The sequence below is a fragment of the Mus pahari genome, chromosome 5 (assembly GCF_900095145.1).
Source record: "Mus pahari chromosome 5, PAHARI_EIJ_v1.1, whole genome shotgun sequence".
Lineage (NCBI taxonomy): Eukaryota > Metazoa > Chordata > Mammalia > Rodentia > Muridae > Mus > Mus pahari.
Window position 1 is genome coordinate 136,022,363 of NC_034594.1, and position 18,214 is coordinate 136,040,576.

The following is an 18,214-nucleotide window of genomic DNA, read 5'->3' on the forward strand; positions in this document are numbered from 1 at the left end:
TTCGAGGCCAGCCTGGTCTACAAAGTGAGTTCCAGGACAGCCAGGGCTACACAGAGAAACCCTGTCTCGAAAAACAAAACAAAACAAAAAAACAAAAACAAAAAAAGAAAGAAATACTGTGTTTCTGTCTAAGTAGGTTGACAGAAAGACAGAAGGATTGATCAATTTTCTCATTCAAAACCAAATGAATGAGAATTAGGGTAGTAGTTGCAGAGGAGATTGAATATTTACCAAGGCATTCAAGTGGCAGGCTGCACATGCATGGCAGAGAACAGTGTCTTTCCACATTCTGTGGCACTCCTAAGATGACCGCAACATCCTAGCAGTGATTCTGTGGCAATGTTATATGAAGTTCCTCAAGTTATGAAGCCAGAAATTAGGAGAGCAGTTTACATTAACAAGTGAAGTTTGCACTTCCACAGGAGGTTTGGTAAGCAATACCCCTTTCACTTGATAGATGCTTAAGAAAGTCATGAACATCCAGCGATTGTGTTAATGTATTGTAGCATTCGGTAGCTGAATATGTCGGTTATAAAGAATAGACACCATCTCTATTCTCTACCTCTTAATAAATATTTAAGATGTCCCCATAAGTCAGACTTTCAGTGACATTTTATATACTTCCTTCCAGGTGTTCGGCATGGGTCTACTTTTACAGCTCAAGCTAAATGTGCAATATAGGCAAGCCACCAGCAGCTTTTTGACATACCCATGACAAACAAGACTCATTACCAGTCTAAAAAGAGAGAATTAACTACTGGTGTGTTGCTTGGTAACTAACTGGCTGTCTAAAGAGTTGCTTAGTCATGCTTTAAACATGGCATTGGAAGGTGGAAGACTTGCTTGCTTAAGTGACAACAGATGCAGGAGAGCCTTGGTCAGCTGCCAGTCTGAGAGACTGTTCATGACCACCTGTTTTCTAGGTCATGGAAACTTCTGCTTTAGGAAACAAAAGAATCCTAAAATCTCTTCCCACCAGAAGGACATCCCCAGAGGTAACTAATTGATTTCAACCAATTCATGGGCCAATTCAGCCAATGTAAAATGTAAAATTACTACTTGTTGCTACACACACACACACAGAGACAGAGAGAGAGAGAGAGAGAGAGCACACACACACCCACATACCCCCCACACACACACACAGAGAGAGAGAGAGAGAGAGAGAGAGAGGGGAGAGAGAGAGAGAGAGAGAGAGAGAGAGGAGAGAGAGAGAGAAAGGGTGGGGAGAGAGAGAGAGAGAGAGAGAGAGAGGGGAGAGAGAGAGAGAGAGAGAGAGAGAGAGAGAGAGAGAAGTGTATTAGCTAAACACAGGACAACCACCAAGAGCCTGGTTAACAGACAGACATCCAAGTACCGAGTTTCCCACTGAGTAAGAATCTCTTATTCCTGTATGCAGGGAGCTCATCTGAGCTGAGTCCTGGGACTGAGGTTGAAAAGGTTGGCTAATGTACCATTTCCATTGAATTTTTAACAAAGGTCTTTGTAACCAAGAAGCTGCATTGCCAAACAAAGCATATGGACACATTAGGGATGCGAACGAAAGGCTTGTCTTCCATCTGCTGACTCATCAAGTCTGCAGTGGGACTTCGCAGAGCTGACACATTTCTGGAAGCATGAAGTTCTCCCTCTTCCTTATTTGGAGATTCCAAGCAGATGCAACCCAGCAGAGTGCTAACCCTACCAGCAGGGTTAGATGATTGTTTCCTCTGGAGACAAGTCATTTAAGACCAATTCAACTTTCTCTGTAAGATCGCCAATACCAAGGAAGTACAGCAAATACTCTCAAAGGTTTGCTTTCTAAGCACCCATAGGGTCAGTCCTGTAAATCGCAGAACAACTGGGGAGAAAAACATAGTGCCTGACTCAATCTTTAATGCTATTTTTCGTTCAGCCTTTTTGAATAAATGATGACAAGCAGCTTAAGGCATCATCATGATTGTGAATGACAAGCAGCTTAAAGCATCATCATGATTGTGGCAGCCTGAGAAGCATGGGCATGGTCCTTAGAATCCAGGTTTCCACCCCCTCAGGACTGCCTCTCACAGGCTCTGCTTCGCTGTTTTCTGGATTCTGAAATACAGAGGTCAGAGGCCATCTCTTTGGTTTGTTGTCTTGTCAAGGCAAGAACAATAGAGGCATGTGTGTTTCATCTAAGAAAATTTTCAGTCTTCCTACGGAAACTTACTTCTAAAGAGAGATTCCATAAAGCCTTTGGAGGCATGCCTGTACAACTTAAATCATCATGTCTTGCTTCTAATTGAAATGCAGAAGCTGAGTTTTAAAATGTAGCCTTGGCTTTCTCAAAGTGGACACATGGGGCCACTTTTCATTGGTAAGGCTTTGGTTCCCATCACTTGTTCTGTCCATCCCTCTATAATGTTTAACTTTTCTTTCTAGAAATATCTCTCTACTGCCACCAGATCTTTTGCATTTCTCCGGTCTCAGTATTGAGTATACATACCATATTGTTTATCCCTGGGTTCCAAACTCCCTTGTGAGACATACAATAGGCAAGGTATATCTAGCTCTATTTTAAAATATTAAGTTACAAGATAAATCAACTATGGTACTGGCCTGAGAACTCACAGAATCTGGATAATAACATAGTCAGATCCCTGGCTCATACTCTGATATCTAAAGTGACCCCAGTCAAAGTTTGTAAATGAGATCCCCATGAGAATGACTTCAGTGGAACAACCGAGAGATGCAGAATCCCAACCCCACTCTTCATAGGCTCAGCCCAGTGATTCCTGAACGTAACTGTGTCCGAGGGAGGCTGCTTTACCAACTCTTACACTCCCTCAGTTGGGCAGGCTTTCTTACATTCCTGACTTGTAATTCCCCATAGGGAGACCTCCACTGCTTACATTTCTAGGATGCCTTGCCTCAGTTTCTTTTAAATCAAAATCAAAAACAAAAACAAAAACCCTAATTCCCCCTTAAGCCCTACCCCCAGAAGCCACCCTCCTGCCCATCTGACAAGTTACCTTTTCAGTGTCTTCCGTTAGAATCCGTTATGAAGCCCCTCGTGTAAACAACATCTTGGGAGGGACGAAGATCTATTTTTGAAAGTGTGAAAGGGAGAAATGAGCCAAATGCGTTGAGCGGATGTCAGCAGCACCATGACCAAGACCACCAGAGGGGAGGGCACTGTACAAGAGGAGTCGGCCTCCTTCCCTTGCCACTATGTGAGTCCAGCCCTCCCTCTATAGTTGGCACTCCTGACCAGTACGACAGAGCCAAGCCATTCACTGTCTACCTCTTGTAGGAACAACGATGTCTAGGGAAAGGTCTCTTGGCAACTTCATCTCAAAGAATTGTATAGAATTTAGTTGATTCTTACTACTCATGAGGCAATGACAGTGTACGGAGAGTGAGTCTTGATCATGTTAGGCTTGGTGTGCATTTCCATTCTCATAAATCACTTAAAGAGGATGATTCTCACCTAAGAAGTGAGGTTATGTCCCAAAGACATGGTTGCTTCAATTAGCTACAGATAAATAACAACTTCTGTCAGGAAAGTGGTTTTCATGTTAAGAAGTGCATTGCTTCCTCTAGTATCTTGGCTGCCTGTCTGATGTCATCACCTAATGCGCTCAAGAGAAGGCGTGATATCATCATGATAAGCTATAATTAGAGTGAACCAAATGTCCTGGTTTGCCTGAGACAATCTTGGTTTATACCCTTTGTCCTAATGTAATCATTAGTATCATTCCAAAACCTTCCCAGTCCAGATGCTTTAACTGTTATATGATCTTTACACTCAATAGCAAAGATATCCAGCAAAAGTCAAGGGGATAGGGGTTACTTTCCAGCCTATGATTCTGACCATAGGCAAATAACTGCTTTGATGACTTGGTTTCCTGTTCTTCTGAGACAAGCTATGGAAGTCAGAAAACCATTCTCTCTGACAAGAGTCTACTCTCTCTCCCTGGTTTCAGGAGCTAACCATGTAAGCCATTGCCTTAAGATGCCACACCCCAGGATGGAGACCTCAGCTCTAGACAGATTTTGCTGATCAAGAAAGAATGCTTGAACCAAGAAGTAGAATTTAGATAGTTTCCCAGTCTTATTCATTTTGGCTTTTCCAGTACTATGCAATGTTAAATTTGAATAGGATAGGCTGGTCATGCAGCCCAATGAGTTGGGTAGAAACCAGGCCCAGAAGTACTGTTCCAACTCTGCTTGCTGGAGACTTAAACCTGGGGAAGTGCCTGGTCTCCTCTTGTTTTCAATCAGAGCAAGAACAGAGCTATTATACAGGAGTGCTCTGAAGGTTGACCAAGAGAAAGACCTTTTAATGAATATCTCCTGTGAGGTACTAGCTTGACATAATGGTACTGACAGAAACAATAAGGTTTGTCAACGCCTTTGCTTTTCATTATTTCTTGTATATATATATATATATATATATATATATATATATATATATATATGTATCCTCAACAACAGTTATGTTTCCTAGCAAGTTTCAACATGTAAAACCATAATATATTTGATTCTAAACATAGCAGAAACACCCCCAAGTAACAGAATAGCCTTTGACTCTTTCAGAAATTAATGAGATTATAAACACTTCAGTTAATAATAGGTCAAAGAAACATATCATTGATTAAATTGTAGCCTTAAACGTTTGCTTTTTTACTTATATTGGATATTAGTTTATTCTTCATACAAAATATGAACAATTAGCTTCTATATTGCTTCAATTGGATTTTTTACAAACATTGTGTATAAGAGAAATTAATGCATACCATGAAATGAGTAAAAAGTACCAAGTTACAGTCTTAAATGATAAAAAGAGCATAATACAAAATAATATATACACTGACTATCCCTATATAAAATAATGAACTCTAATCATAAAATGAACTAACTAGCTACGTCAAGATGGTAAGATTATGAGTGGATTTTCAAAATAGAATTTCTATATTTTTCAATTAAAATAGAATATTTCCCCCAAAGGCACACCAAATCCCCGTGCTACTAGTTTCTGCTAGATGCCCACACTGGGGCATGCCTCTTTGGTTCAGATTGCCTAACTTGATGCTAGTTCAGGAAGGATCTCATCTTCATTTGTGCAGTATGCTATGTTCAGCTCCATGGGTAGGGACCACATGGCAGCCATCTGGATAGTTAATTGCTTGGGGTAAAAATCCCAAGGAAGACATAAGCAGAAAAAGGAGCAATACTTCCTGGTTAGAAGCAAATTCAAACCAGAGATCTTAATGCACCGCCTCTGAACTATACCTATATTCCAAGCTGTTCACTGAATGTGGACTACCAATAGTTGTAGGGAAAACAGTCCTTCCTCTTACTTAAAATACTATAGAATATGCTACACACAAACAGTTTCTAAAATGTGTTTTTAGTAAGTTCTACAGGAGAAGCGTCTAAGTGTTAAGTAGGTAACATAGACATGGCCACAGGGGTTGGGCCAATGGAGACCCAGAACACACATGGGTTTCTCTCATTCTTCCAGATGCAGATATCTATCAATGAGGTCAGAGCTGCCTCAGGCTAAGTTCGCAAGGGTTGTATATACAAATGCATCTACGGCGTTTCTCTGAAGAACTTACTTGGACCTGAGAGAGCATTTAGATGAGGCTTTGGGATTTAGTGGTACCTACCAAGTGTGTCCAAGCACGTGTGTTTCACAAATGTGGTATTTCACATCCTTATCTGGGCCCAATTCCCTGTAACCAGTTTTAAATCCCTCCATAGGTCAAGAATTAACTTTAAAAAGATACACAGATGTCATTCAATAGAAAAATGAATGTTTGCATAGTTCTTCCGGGCAGGATATATCGTAGCCTTGACTTGGGTTTCTCCAAGGTTTAAAGAAAGGCATGCTAGCCTGACCAGGTTCAGTCCAGGAATCCTAGGTGCATTTATGTCAACCTGTGACTTCTGAAAGGCACAATGAATGGAGGGTGAAAGTCTCCAGATAGGAATTGAAATAGTCCTCCGTTATTTCCTGCTTTAAATGATTTCTTCTTAATATAAAAGTTTAGTGTATTCTTCTTTTCTATTTAAAGCATATCACAGCAGAGAGAGAGAAAGAGAGAGAGAGAGAGAGAGAGAGAGAGAGAGAGAGAGAGAGAGAGAGGCAGACAGACACTGGGATACATAAGAAGTACAAACGGAGTAGGAAGTACTGGGACTCTAAAGAAAACCTTCCCCCTCACAAAGTACTAGGGTCATGAAAGTGATTAAAGTGAGGTGAGCTTCTCTGTTGCTGACTTTTCCTCCTTCCCTCCTGTCTCACTCCTTTCTCTCCTCCTCCTCCCTCCATCCCTGCCTCACCCCTCCTCCCTCCCACCCTCCCTCCTTTCCTTTTCATTCAAAATCGGATTTATTGTGAAGAGTGCCTTTAGTCCTACACTTGGAGCAATTACACATTGATTCCCTACTTGGCCACAACACAGCAAATGTGTCTTAAATGGGATACTTTTGTTCCAGGATGGTTCCAGGAGGGCCATCAGGCACAGTTTACAAAGGATCTGTTCATTTATATTCTTTCCCAGTCTTGCAACCTTGGCAAGAATTCCTGAGTCCAGGAGGAGACTGCTGATGGCTGCCCCTCTCTCTTCTGCCCCAAGCCCTGCTCCTGGGGCAACTAGAAATCTCCTGGAAAAAAATGTGTGGATGCCAACAAGTTGAATGTCTCTGAAGAGGTTAACCCAGTAAGGAATGTCAGCCAGCTGCAAATGCAGCCTTGAGGGTGGTGGATGGCTGGGAAGCGGGTGGAAGTGGAGCAAGAGAGAGTGGACCAGTCATTCACCTGTACGGAGAGGCTGTTCCCCAGGAGAGATAATCGGTGGGTCTGGGAGCAGGACGAGGTACGATGGGTTGCTCCACAGCAGTCACGTCTCCTGAGTAGGACTTGAGGAGAGAAGCGTTTTTATTGGCCAGCATGGCTCGCTCATTCCTGCGGAACTTGGCTCTTCGGTTCTGAAACCACACCTGGAAGATTGTTGGGAGGGGAGAAGGACGTCAAGAGAGAGAGGAACAACAACAACAACAACAACAACAACAACAACAAATAGGTTACATGAATAAAACTTTTGTTGATTTTTTTTTTTTTTACTATATAATGCCACCTCAAGAAAGATGCAGGATGGGTCTAGACCCCTTCCCAAAATAATAGAAATCCTGCGGTGTTATCCTTCCCCCCACGGGCAATGAGTTCTAGAGTTAAACCTCTGTATCTGTGGAATACTTCAAGGGCAGAGTTTAGCATATAAAAAGCCCAGCACAAAAGAACCATGAAATACTTGTAGTAATTAAGAATCCAGAGATGTGAATCTATGAACATTCCAGAAGACAATAAAATGTTGGTTATAAACCCTGTTAAAATTATATTCAATAAAATTAGAATTTCCTTAGATGTTGGCAAGGGATACAATAAATTTTTGGCATTTTAAAGATTCTTCAAATTTTTCATCTGCTTCCATTGTGCTCATTATTTAAAGAAAACTCTCTATCTCCCCATACCTTCTGGCAAAGATTAAGAAGAAAATTATTCATAGAAAAGGTGCAGGAAAAAACCATAGGAGGCGTGAAGGTGCAACAAAAGAGAAAGAACCACTAAAGAGCGCTGCAGTAAATTGGCCACCCCGATGGAAGCCCAACCAAATGGGGACTCTATAGCCCCAGGCTAAGGGAAGATGGATGTTTAGGGGTATCCCTCTCTCCTCAAGGGTGGATCTGTACACCGCGTCCTGGCTTTAAGGTCCCAGCACTTCTACCATATTGAACCAGACCAAGAAACCAATTTACATTCTATAAAGGAACTCTCAGCAGGGAGGAAAAGACAAACAAACAAACAAACAAACAAACAAACACACCAGGCACCGGCCCTGAGAATTCAGTTGGAGGACATTTATTTGTTCATCTCAAGGGATGTGCATAGCCCAACAGGATCTTCGATGGCTAATTATAAACTCTTAACTTATTTAAATTGATACTAGGACTAGTAACCCACATTGCGACTTATTTCTAGTTAGCATGATAATTCTGCATGTTGGGTTTTATCATTTCTACTTTAAAGTTGAGGAAATGTGTCCAGTGAAATATAATCCTGGAGTTCATGCAAATAATAACTGCATTTATTTTTTTAAGGGTGTCTAACCCATGACCATACTAATTCCAGACTACAATGTGATTTTATTCATTCATTATATTCATTCAAGAATGCTCTATGGAATGCTCACTAGAGTGCAGGCCTTGGACTTACTGACTGCTCTCAAGCAGTTCAAAGTTTGTTAAAGCCTGATGTGTATATACATCTAAATATGTAAACCAAATATTTTTGGTCAGGGTTTTAGAAAGTATGATGGTGTATGGGAGTACATTGCTCTAGGGGACAATATTTTACCTAAAATGCCATGTGACTGTTGCCCCCCATAGCATGCAGGACCTGGGTGGAAATCAGCAAAGGTGGTCCGAGGCCCCTCCTCCCTATCTGCCCAGTCCTCAGATCTTTCCTTTGTAATATGAACAACACATTGCCGTTAGAGTTACCACTTTAAATGTAAATGTAACTGATGCTTTGTTTAATACCCTCTACCACCTTCCTACTGAAAACTAAACTGAAAATTTCTTAACACACACACACACACACACACACAAACCACTGTCCAAGAATTAGCTATCTGTTCATCATAAAGCCACACTTCTTTTTAGTGTGTCTTAGGCTCATGACTGTCAGAGATACAACACAGTAGATGAGTGTCCATCATGTCCAGTGACACCAGACTTTCACGCTACCTGTAGTGTTCCTGCTCTGTGCCCAGGTTTCAAACCCAAGATTTTATTCTAATACCACTTCCTCTGTGAAGTGTTATAGTGAAAGGTATGTGACATTAAGGTCTAAAAGAATTGGATAAAAATGACAACTATATTACACTAAGGGTTTATCCTCAAACTGTTATTTAATTTGTCTGTTACTCTGTCTTGTGGTTGATTAGATGACCCACATGAATACAAATAGTTTTGAGTTGGTTGACACTGTATAGGTAATACACAGGTAATACTGGGGTACTCATCGGTTCTGTGAGGACACTGGGAGAAGGAGAACAGGATCAATGTTGATGCTACGGAGCTATGATATGATGCTATGGTGTATCATCTGAGCCCTGACTGCTGATGCAAAGGTGTATCCTCAACATTCTGTCCTCATTTCCCCGGGGCCACAGAATGGACCATGATGGCTTTCCTTGTATCTTTCCTTTTCCTTTTTTCCTGTCTGTTGGGGAGAACTTGGAGGAGGTGCCCCTGTGTCCCCAGGTGGAGCATCTTTTTATACTCTTTTGACTGAAGGAACCACTATGAGTCTACCCTCCCTCTCTCTGTTTTATTTCCTAAAAACATTGGAGACTATAAGACGTTATCTAGTTAGAGTGTGCTCTTAACTTCTCAATACCCATCACTAGCCCTTATCATCACTCATAATCATGAGTACTGAAGTACTCCAGAGAGCTTCCCCCCTTCTCTCTCTCTCTCTCTCTCTCTCTCTCTCTCTCTCTCTCTCTCTCTCTCTCTACACACACACACACACACACACACACACACACACACACACACTCCCAAGCTGGCGAGGAAGACTCAGGTGAGGAAGAGTTATCTATGACCACTCTAGGATTTAAATTGAAAGCTGGCGGGTGCAGAGGCAAGCCCTCAAGTGGATAGTGTATCAAACACAATATAGAAAGTTCACAACAGGGAAAGGAGATAGCCTTCCCTTCCCTACAGCATATTCCATCCTTCCTAAAGGTATTCGGCTTGGATTTTTAAGATGCCATTCTACCCAAAGAAGCACAGTAAAGATATGAAGCCTGTTGTTATACTTTACTTTCATGACCCATATCAGTATGAGCTCCAGCCCCAAGCCTACAATTGGTATTCATAAACAACGTTCAGCGATGCGTCACTGTGGAAGGGATGTTTGGTGCCTGCCACTCAAAGCCTGAGTTACCTGCACTCTGGCCTCCGTGAGGTTCACCCGACGTGCGAGATCTTCTCGTACAAAAGCATCTGGGTAATGTGTCCGCTCAAAGACACGCTCCAAGGCCTGCAGCTGGCTGCTGTTGAACGTTGTCCTGTTTCTCCGTTGCTTTCTCTTCTTCTTCTCCTCAGAGTTCAACTGGTCATCTGGAATGAAAATGGTGATAAGAAAGAAAGGTCACTCTAGAGGTCCCAGGCGGCCTGGATTTTACAACCATCTATAGTGAGAGGTTGCTTTGTTTGTTCACGTCCTTAGCAAAGTACGACAGTCAAATGCCATTTTTCTTATTCAAATGCCAGCAAGGGCCAAGAATTCGCCTCAGTTCTGGGACCTCACTATTGCATTTCTATATAAGATTAGACCTGAGATGATTGCCTGAAGAATGTCACTTGCAGCTCATTGAAGTCTGTTCGGTGAAAGAGGGCTAAAGGGACAATCTCACTCTTTTCTATGTTCTCTGCATTTCACCAAAGACGGGGAAAGAAAAGTAGGTCTTATTTTACCTACACTCCCTTACACTCTCTGATGTGCATTTACAAAATTTCATCACAAAATATAACAGCTCCTCTCCATAGCACAGACACACAGACACAAATGCACAGTATACAGAAAAGAGACTGTTCAAACCAAATCAGAAAGGTTTCCATTTTAAATTTCATTCCTTAAAGGCAGTGACCGATTCAGAGCAAGATTCATTAAAACCTCCATGCCTTGCCATTGCCCAAATAGGCTTTAGCTTAGATCAAGGTTTGGCCCAGGAACAGTATCAGGAATCCAAGCAACCATTACTAAGAAAACACAAGAATGAGGAACTGTTCCCTGAAAGAGTTGCATCCCATATTGAGATGTAAGGTCTTGAGGACTGAGGGACCTTTGGAAAAAAATCACATCTCTGAATTTTTTACCTGCAGAATTCTTCCTTCTTCAGTTAGCTCTGAATTATCCCAAAGCCACCCTTGGTGTACCAATCATTCAGAGAGCAAAATACACCCATCAGAGGGAATATGAACCTGTCCTGAAACCTCTCCCAGCCCCAGTACAAGAATAATTGACTGGAAACCAAGTGACTGACCAGATGTGTTAATATCACCATCAAACACCTATCCCAGAGGTTTGAACTTCCAGAGCCCATATGGGTCATAAATGTTCTTTTATGGCACATGCTGTCTAGAGAGGCTCAATCCCAAGTAAATCACAAGGAGTAAAGATGAGGATAAAGGGAAAATTGTTTATTTGCTCATCTTTAACAAAAAGGAGCTTGTTTGTTTGTTTGTCGAGGCAGGGTTTCTCTGTATAGCCCTGGCTGTCTTGGAACTCACTCTGTAGACCAGGCTGGCCTTGAACTCAGAAATCTGCCTGCTTCTGCTTCCTAAGTGCTGGGATTAAAGTCATGTACCACCACTGCCCAGCCAAAAAGGAGCTCTTAGCTCTCTGTTTCTGGCTTGTCTAATCAGTTTCCTGTGAGTAAAACCATGCAGAACTCTCAACAAAGCTGCCAGCAAGAATCAAGTTGTCTTATCCATAGCCGCTTCAGCTGTAATATCATTACAAAGTAACAAATTAGAGCCTGCTCTACATTTATGTTTGGGTTCAAAGTGCAGGCTAGACTGGGGACTCCTGCAGAGCAGATCTCTAGGTGTCTGATGACTAAGACTGCTAACTCTCTTCCATCGAAGACTCCTCAAGGACTTAGAACAGACACTGTGTATTGTCCCTGGTAATTAAAGACCCAGTTAAAATAAACACTGGCTGATTTTCCCCCCACAGGAAACACAAAATTTCTCTTGTCCTCAGAAAGTGTTTTCTGTAGGAAAGAAGTGTAAGATCTTATCCAGTTTCTCAAAGAAAGAAGTTGGGGACTATCATTGCTGATTGATAGATGCAGGTGCTGACTGTCCTTCCTGATTGGTGGATCCGGGAGTTGACTCTCATTCCCTGATTGATAGATGCAAGAGCGCCATTGATCCTCTCTCTTCATTATGCTATTGCACCCTGAAGGAGCATCTGTCCTGCTCTGCTGAGACTCTCAGATCAGCCTCGTTTTGATTTGAATCATAATTTTTAAGATCTCTCCAGGCCTGGAACATCCTAGCTAACATGACTGACATCATCTACCTCTACCTATTACAAAAATGAACTGACCATAATACCAACACTGTAATTCAAACATGTAGGACCGAACATCATTTAGGACATACAGTCTCCTCCCTGTTCAACTGTTTGGAAGCATTTGTATTGTTTTATCTTTTTCATGCTAGATCTCCTGAACACAGTTTCGTGTACCTAGATCTTCAGTTATGCCTTGGTCTTCAGGGACTTTGAGACAATACCTAATTATGAATCTGCTAAACGTGAATCTGCTAAAAGTCCTTAGCTTCTATACTTTTCTAAATTTGAGACAAGTCAGACCACAAGTTACTATTTTTTTTGTCAAATAAAGAAAACATTAGGTTAAGTAAATACTTTGATTTTTCTTCACCCAGAATTCCTTTTTCCTGCAAAGCCTTAAGTTCTATAACCTTTGTTCTGTTTTGTAACCCTGTCTCTTCTTGTTCTGCCAAGCTCTGATCAAGATCAAGAGTATTTTTATGTCTTGTTCTTAGTGCTACAACCTGCCCCATCATCTCTCGGTAGTTCTTTGAGATCTCCCACTGTCGATTGGAATTCCCCTGACTGTCCACTATAAAACCACCAATTCCCCTGAAGTGGGAGTAAAGGAAATGAAGGATTGCAGTTTATGACACGGAATAAATAGCAACTACGATCTGAAGTGATTCCAGAAAGAGTTTCCCAGTGAATGTTCTTGGTCTTTTTTTAAACAAATGAAAACATCAGTTCAGATCATGTTGAAGGTGAGAAAAGACATGAAAATCACAAGGGTCCCAGGAGTCTGGTTCTGGCAAATGTCCTTCAAACCCCAAGTCAAATGGAAGGAGACACTGAGTAGGCAGAGGGACAGCTGCAGCAGCGAGCAGCCCATTGGCTCATCTGGCTTTGCTCACTGCTCACAGCCTGAGAGGTTTCCCTACCATTGAAGAACAGTACCTGCTACAGTGTCTTCCACAGCAAGAGAGGGCAAATAAACGCTGCTGAAGTTTACAAATTCGGGGCACTTGAAAAACGTGTGATAAATACATCTATCAGATTTTGGGGCTCTGGGAAAACGCAGTGAGGAGAGTCATCCTGCTAGGCCAGCTACAGTGAAGTCTAATTTCAAACGACTTGGTTGAAAGGCACTAATATCCAGCTGGCTGATGGAATGGACCCCATTTTTAGGCATCCTGAAGGGACTGGGATTTACTAAGGTTTGGAATAACCAAGAGTTGTGAATAGATTTTTTTATGAAAAGAGATCATATGTAAATCCAAAGTAGCTATGGATTTTACAGGTTTGGTATTTGAATGCCTCCCAAGTATACAGTTATTGCTACTTTCTGGGTGAATGACTAAACTGGATTAAAGGACAGCTGCGGTCTCACTTGGAATCCTAAGGTTCTGGCACCAAATACAATGCAAGAAATTCCCTAATCTACCCCGCTCTTTGCAGATGAGGTAAGGACCGAGCAGAACAAAGCGATTTGCCCCATATAACAACGACATTTTGAGATCTCTAGACAGAACTGGGGCGGGGGAGGGGGGGAGGCAGGACAGCGAATTCGACTCCGTTCTTAAGTGCAAACGCATGCTGTACAAGTGAAAAACACAAAGACACCAGCAAGGTAAGTGGACCTAGTCATGGAAATGGCTCATGAGAAATGATTTCTCAAGCTAGCTGTTATAAAAATATTATAAGGCGGGTCTGTGAACAAGAATCAATGTGTCATGGGCTATTGCTGCCCAAGTGTCCATATGTGCATCTTGAGTAGCTGTTTAGATCTGATGTCCAGTGCTTTCTCTCTCAGTTGCCTTCCTAAATACCTGTGGCTATTTACACTCAACAGAACACCCCTGCCTTCCATCTTTTTACCCAGGAACACATGGGCACACTTCTCTTTCATTTAAAGGAACACATTAAAACCAGGTGTCCTAGGAAGCACATCTCATGTTTAACTTCTTATGTTAAGACTTGGTCAATAGTTTCAGTCCATATTGACCTATCTCTTTCTAAATCTCCATATATGTGTTGCTATTTTATCAAATACTATGTAAAAATTACAATCCAGTCTAGACTCTCTAAATGTATGTAGCAGCAGATGTGTAGTTTGGTCTTCATGTGAGTCCTCCCCCCACAACAACTAGAGATAGAGATGTCTCTGAATTTGTTATCTATCCATGGATCCTATTCCCCTAACTGGGCTACCCTGTCTGGCCTCAGTGAGAGAGGATGCCCCTAGTCCTCAAGTGTGGAGGAGGAAGCCTGGGGAGGGGGAGCTGATATTGGGATGTAAAGTGATTAATTAATTAATTAATTAATTAAATTTAATTAAAAATTTCAATCCAATTCTTTCTGTGTGGGTATTTTCTTGACTTTGTGCATTCAGTCAGAGAGATTCAGGCAGCACAGATGTGCTGGTGATAAATGTTAGAAGGATGGACCTCTACTGTCATATAGAAGCAGGACCAAGAGTTAGAGGCCCTGCAGCCAAAGGTCTCAGTGAGTCCTGAATTCTGATGATTCTTTTTAATAGTGAAAAGCAACTAGTTAGGTCAGGAATGTCTTTGATTCTGGGTAATTTTAAATACAAAAGGAAAAAATAAACCTTTTATGGCAAGTCTTCCCAGATCCAGGGACAGGAAAAGACTTAGGGTCTTGTTTCGTTGTAAATGGAGAGCTCAATCCTTTGGTTTCATCTCTTATGTGAAAAGCATCTTTGAGGTGATGAATGAGCAATTTAAATAATCAGAGCGCATATGAGTCAGAAATGCTAAAAGAAAAAAGAATAGTCTTTTCAGTGGGTCTGTGTTGGTGGTATCGGAATAGGGACCAGAAACACTTGCAAGATAAATTGTGTATACCTACATGGGTTGGAAAGAAATCATAACACTCACCCTGGCTGTAGCATAAAATTCACTCTGTATTCTGTATGAGACTGCTGACATTTCACTAGATGTAGGGTAAAGAAAGCAGAAAGCACGGAGACCAGGCAGCTATGGCAACCCCTACTTACTAAGACTTGCACTTACTAAGACCTTGCACCCCATGCAGACTCTGACCCTCTGTGCTACATCCAGTAGGAGGAACCTCTGAGATCCAAGATCCAGGGTCAGCCCAGTGTAATTTAAAGGTACAGTAAAATATATATTTTAGGGAGAAAAATCGCAGTAAAAATGTGTTCCCTTTGCCTGAGTCACATCAATTTGGGAAGAAATCTGATGCAAGAAGATAAAAATGCCAACTTCAGTAGCAGAAACCAGCCACCACATCAAAGCTCGTCGTCGCTCTCTGGGTTGAAATCATGGCAGGCAAGCGGATCTGAAGTGCAGACCGCTGATCACTTTATGGGCATTGAAGAATGTTTTCAAAGCAATTTATATTGCACAACAGCTACTTACTTTAATGGGATTTGTGTGGTTCGGTCCCTGTAACCTTTAGAAAATTGAAAGGAGGTGTAATTGCAAAAGCCACTAAGAACTGTTCTGCTTAGATTGCCAGACCTATGAAAAGCATGAACACAACTGTGGTGCTCATTAGCATTTCTTTGAGTAAACTTAGCTTTAACTGAAATTGGGACAGCATCCTTCTACTATGTGCCCTGATAAGTGACCTGGGCACCGCTGAACTGGAGACACTGTTGCAATGTAAACAGGGCTTAGCTATGTATCACAATGACCAAATCCAGGTTTAGCATCACGGTACTTTCATGGTCCTCCATCACTGAATCTCATCCACTCTGACAAATATGCAGCTCTTCAGTCATTATAGGTAAATGATGACCTTAGAGCTGCCAGGCCCACACGGTGCGGTGAAATTAGACATGTGCCTTTTTCTTTACCATCAAGTTGACATGTATTTGACTTAATTATGTTAGGTATTGATCTAAGTCTTACAAAAAAAATGATACTAAAACATGTAAAATGTGATTGTTCTTTAGAGAAAAAATAATGTTCTAAAGACATGAAAAGGGTGGGGCAGGGTGGAGCTGGAGAGATGGCTCCATGGTTAACAGTGTGGATTCTTCTTGCACAAGACCAGAGTTCCCAGGACCCACATCAGAGGACCATAACCTCCCGTAACTTGAGCTCCATAGAATCTGATGCCCTCTTCTGGCCTCCACATGTCCACAGGCACCTGCCTTCACAAGCACAAGTGTTCACACACACACACACACACACACACACACACACACACACACACACAGTCTTTTTAGAAATTTATCTTTAATGGTGAGCCACTGGCTCTGCATACAGTCTTAAAGTTTAGCTTTCTCAGTACAGTCAACCTTTCTTTAATACAGAAAGCCCTAAAAACTGTGAAGTACCTTAACACGGTTGCTATTGCTTTCAGTCTCTCATCTCTATATTTTATTTTTGGATCTGAAAGGCAAATGCATTTCCATAGTACTAAAAAAAGTTAATACAATCCATTTCACTTCCTGTGCTTTAACTCTCAAGATGGGTCTTAAGGCATTTCTGATCAGAATTCCTGAGGGAATCCATTACAAAAAAAACCTTTCTGTGCAGTCCTATATCAGAACTCTAACTTTCTTCAGGATCTATGTAGAATGTGTATAAAGTTCTAGGTTTGATTTTCAGCACCACCAAAGAATAATAATAATAATTTTATAAGTATTGAGTTATTGGATAGAGTACCTTCTCTTTGAGACATAAAGATCTAGCTTTAGATATATACACTACCCTCAGTTTCTCTACAGGAAATATTAAAAGAAAAGAAAGAATAACAAAGTATGAAATGAGAACCCTTGATCGGATCCACCTGACTTTAATGGAGGTGGATAGAGTGGAACAGAGGAGAAAGCTTAGCACTTGGAGACCAAGATAACCGTGTTTTCCTGCAGCCCTCCCCATGATTGACTGTGACTGGGGACAGAGGGCATCACTTCTCTGAATCTGTTTTCAAAGGAACAGAATACAGGAAAGGACTTAGGTGTCAAGGCTGAGCCTTCAGTGGGACTCAGAGAAGGCATTTGCACCTGGCTGTGCTGCTACCATCACTGAAGTGATCTCTCCTTGGAAATGGACTAGTGAAAGCCATTGTGCTGTCCTTTCTCGTTGTCCTCTACTCCCTGTTGGTAATGAGCCATCCTATCACAAAATCACTGCCAGGGAAGTCAGAAGGCACTTCCAATGTGGTAACTACAGCTTGATCAAATTTGGTGAGTGTGTAGATGAGACTGGGTGCAAAAAAAAAAAAAAAAAAAAGATTCACAAAAGCTTTAAAAGTCAGTGGGAACTAAGATGTGGTGGTAGACTCAACAGAGCATGAGGAAATCCAGTTTGTCCCAGACACCCCACTGAGGGATACTCTGCTGTTAGTTAATTCCTGGCTTTCTATCAAGTCAAATTTTCTCTCTAAAATTCACTTCTAAAAAGAAATATTCAAATATCAAGCAGATGCCTGCACTCAACTAGGTAAGGAATTCATAACTTTTGTAAACAATCTCACCAGAAATTAGAAAACACTGGAAAGAGAGGAAGGCCAAAGGCTAAATGCGGACTGTGAAAATTCAATTATTCTCAGCTCATTTGCTTTGTGTTAACTAATTTGGTTGCCACATGTCTAAACTAAAAGTCACATTACTCAGTATTTGCGCAGTGACTTTTCTTTCTTCCTCCTCCTTATTTATTTATTTATTTATTTATTTATTTATTTATTTATTTATGTCTGAGCATTTGGGGAAATTCCAAAAGTTTTTTTTTTCTTTAAAGAAGAATAGAAAGAAAACAAACATGGAAAGACATGACAAAGGAAGACAAAAATCCCAGGAAAAGAGTAGTTTTGAATCAGATTTTAAAAGCTTTCCAAACTTTTTCAGTATTCCAGGTGTATGGTCCCCTGAGGGACCAGACAGCTCTGGGTGGGGCCTGTGTTCCGGCTTCTCCTTCCTCTGACACTCCTCCTTTGTAAAGAGGGTTTCCAACTTTAAAGAAGGCTTAACATCAATCATGACATCACCCATAGGACTGGCAATATGGTGTGGATCAACCTGCTCCGGGGCATTTTTAAAGATGATGCTTTTTTTTTTTTTTTTTTTTTTTAATTAACCTTTTAAAATGTTACTATAAGAGCTGGGAGGGGAAAAAA

At 41.3% G+C, this 18,214-nt stretch overlaps 1 protein-coding gene across 2 annotated transcripts in view; it reads right to left on the reverse strand.

Moving 5' to 3' along the window:
- Prrx1 (paired related homeobox 1) overlaps window positions 1–18,214 on the reverse strand; it is a 69,596-nt gene that overhangs the window by 6,127 nt on the left and 45,255 nt on the right. Inside the window, exons 2-4 of one of the 2 annotated variants that reach the window (XM_021197397.2) lie at window positions 9,983–10,158; window positions 6,788–6,969; window positions 2,991–3,062 (exon numbers count right to left, since the gene is read on the reverse strand). In XM_021197397.2, the coding sequence (XP_021053056.1) occupies window positions 3,008–3,062; window positions 6,788–6,969; window positions 9,983–10,158 (413 nt within the window). In that variant the 3' untranslated portion in view covers window positions 2,991–3,007. The remainder of the gene's footprint in view (window positions 1–2,990; window positions 3,063–6,787; window positions 6,970–9,982; window positions 10,159–18,214) is intronic. The other variant, XM_021197396.2, reaches the window with a different exon arrangement.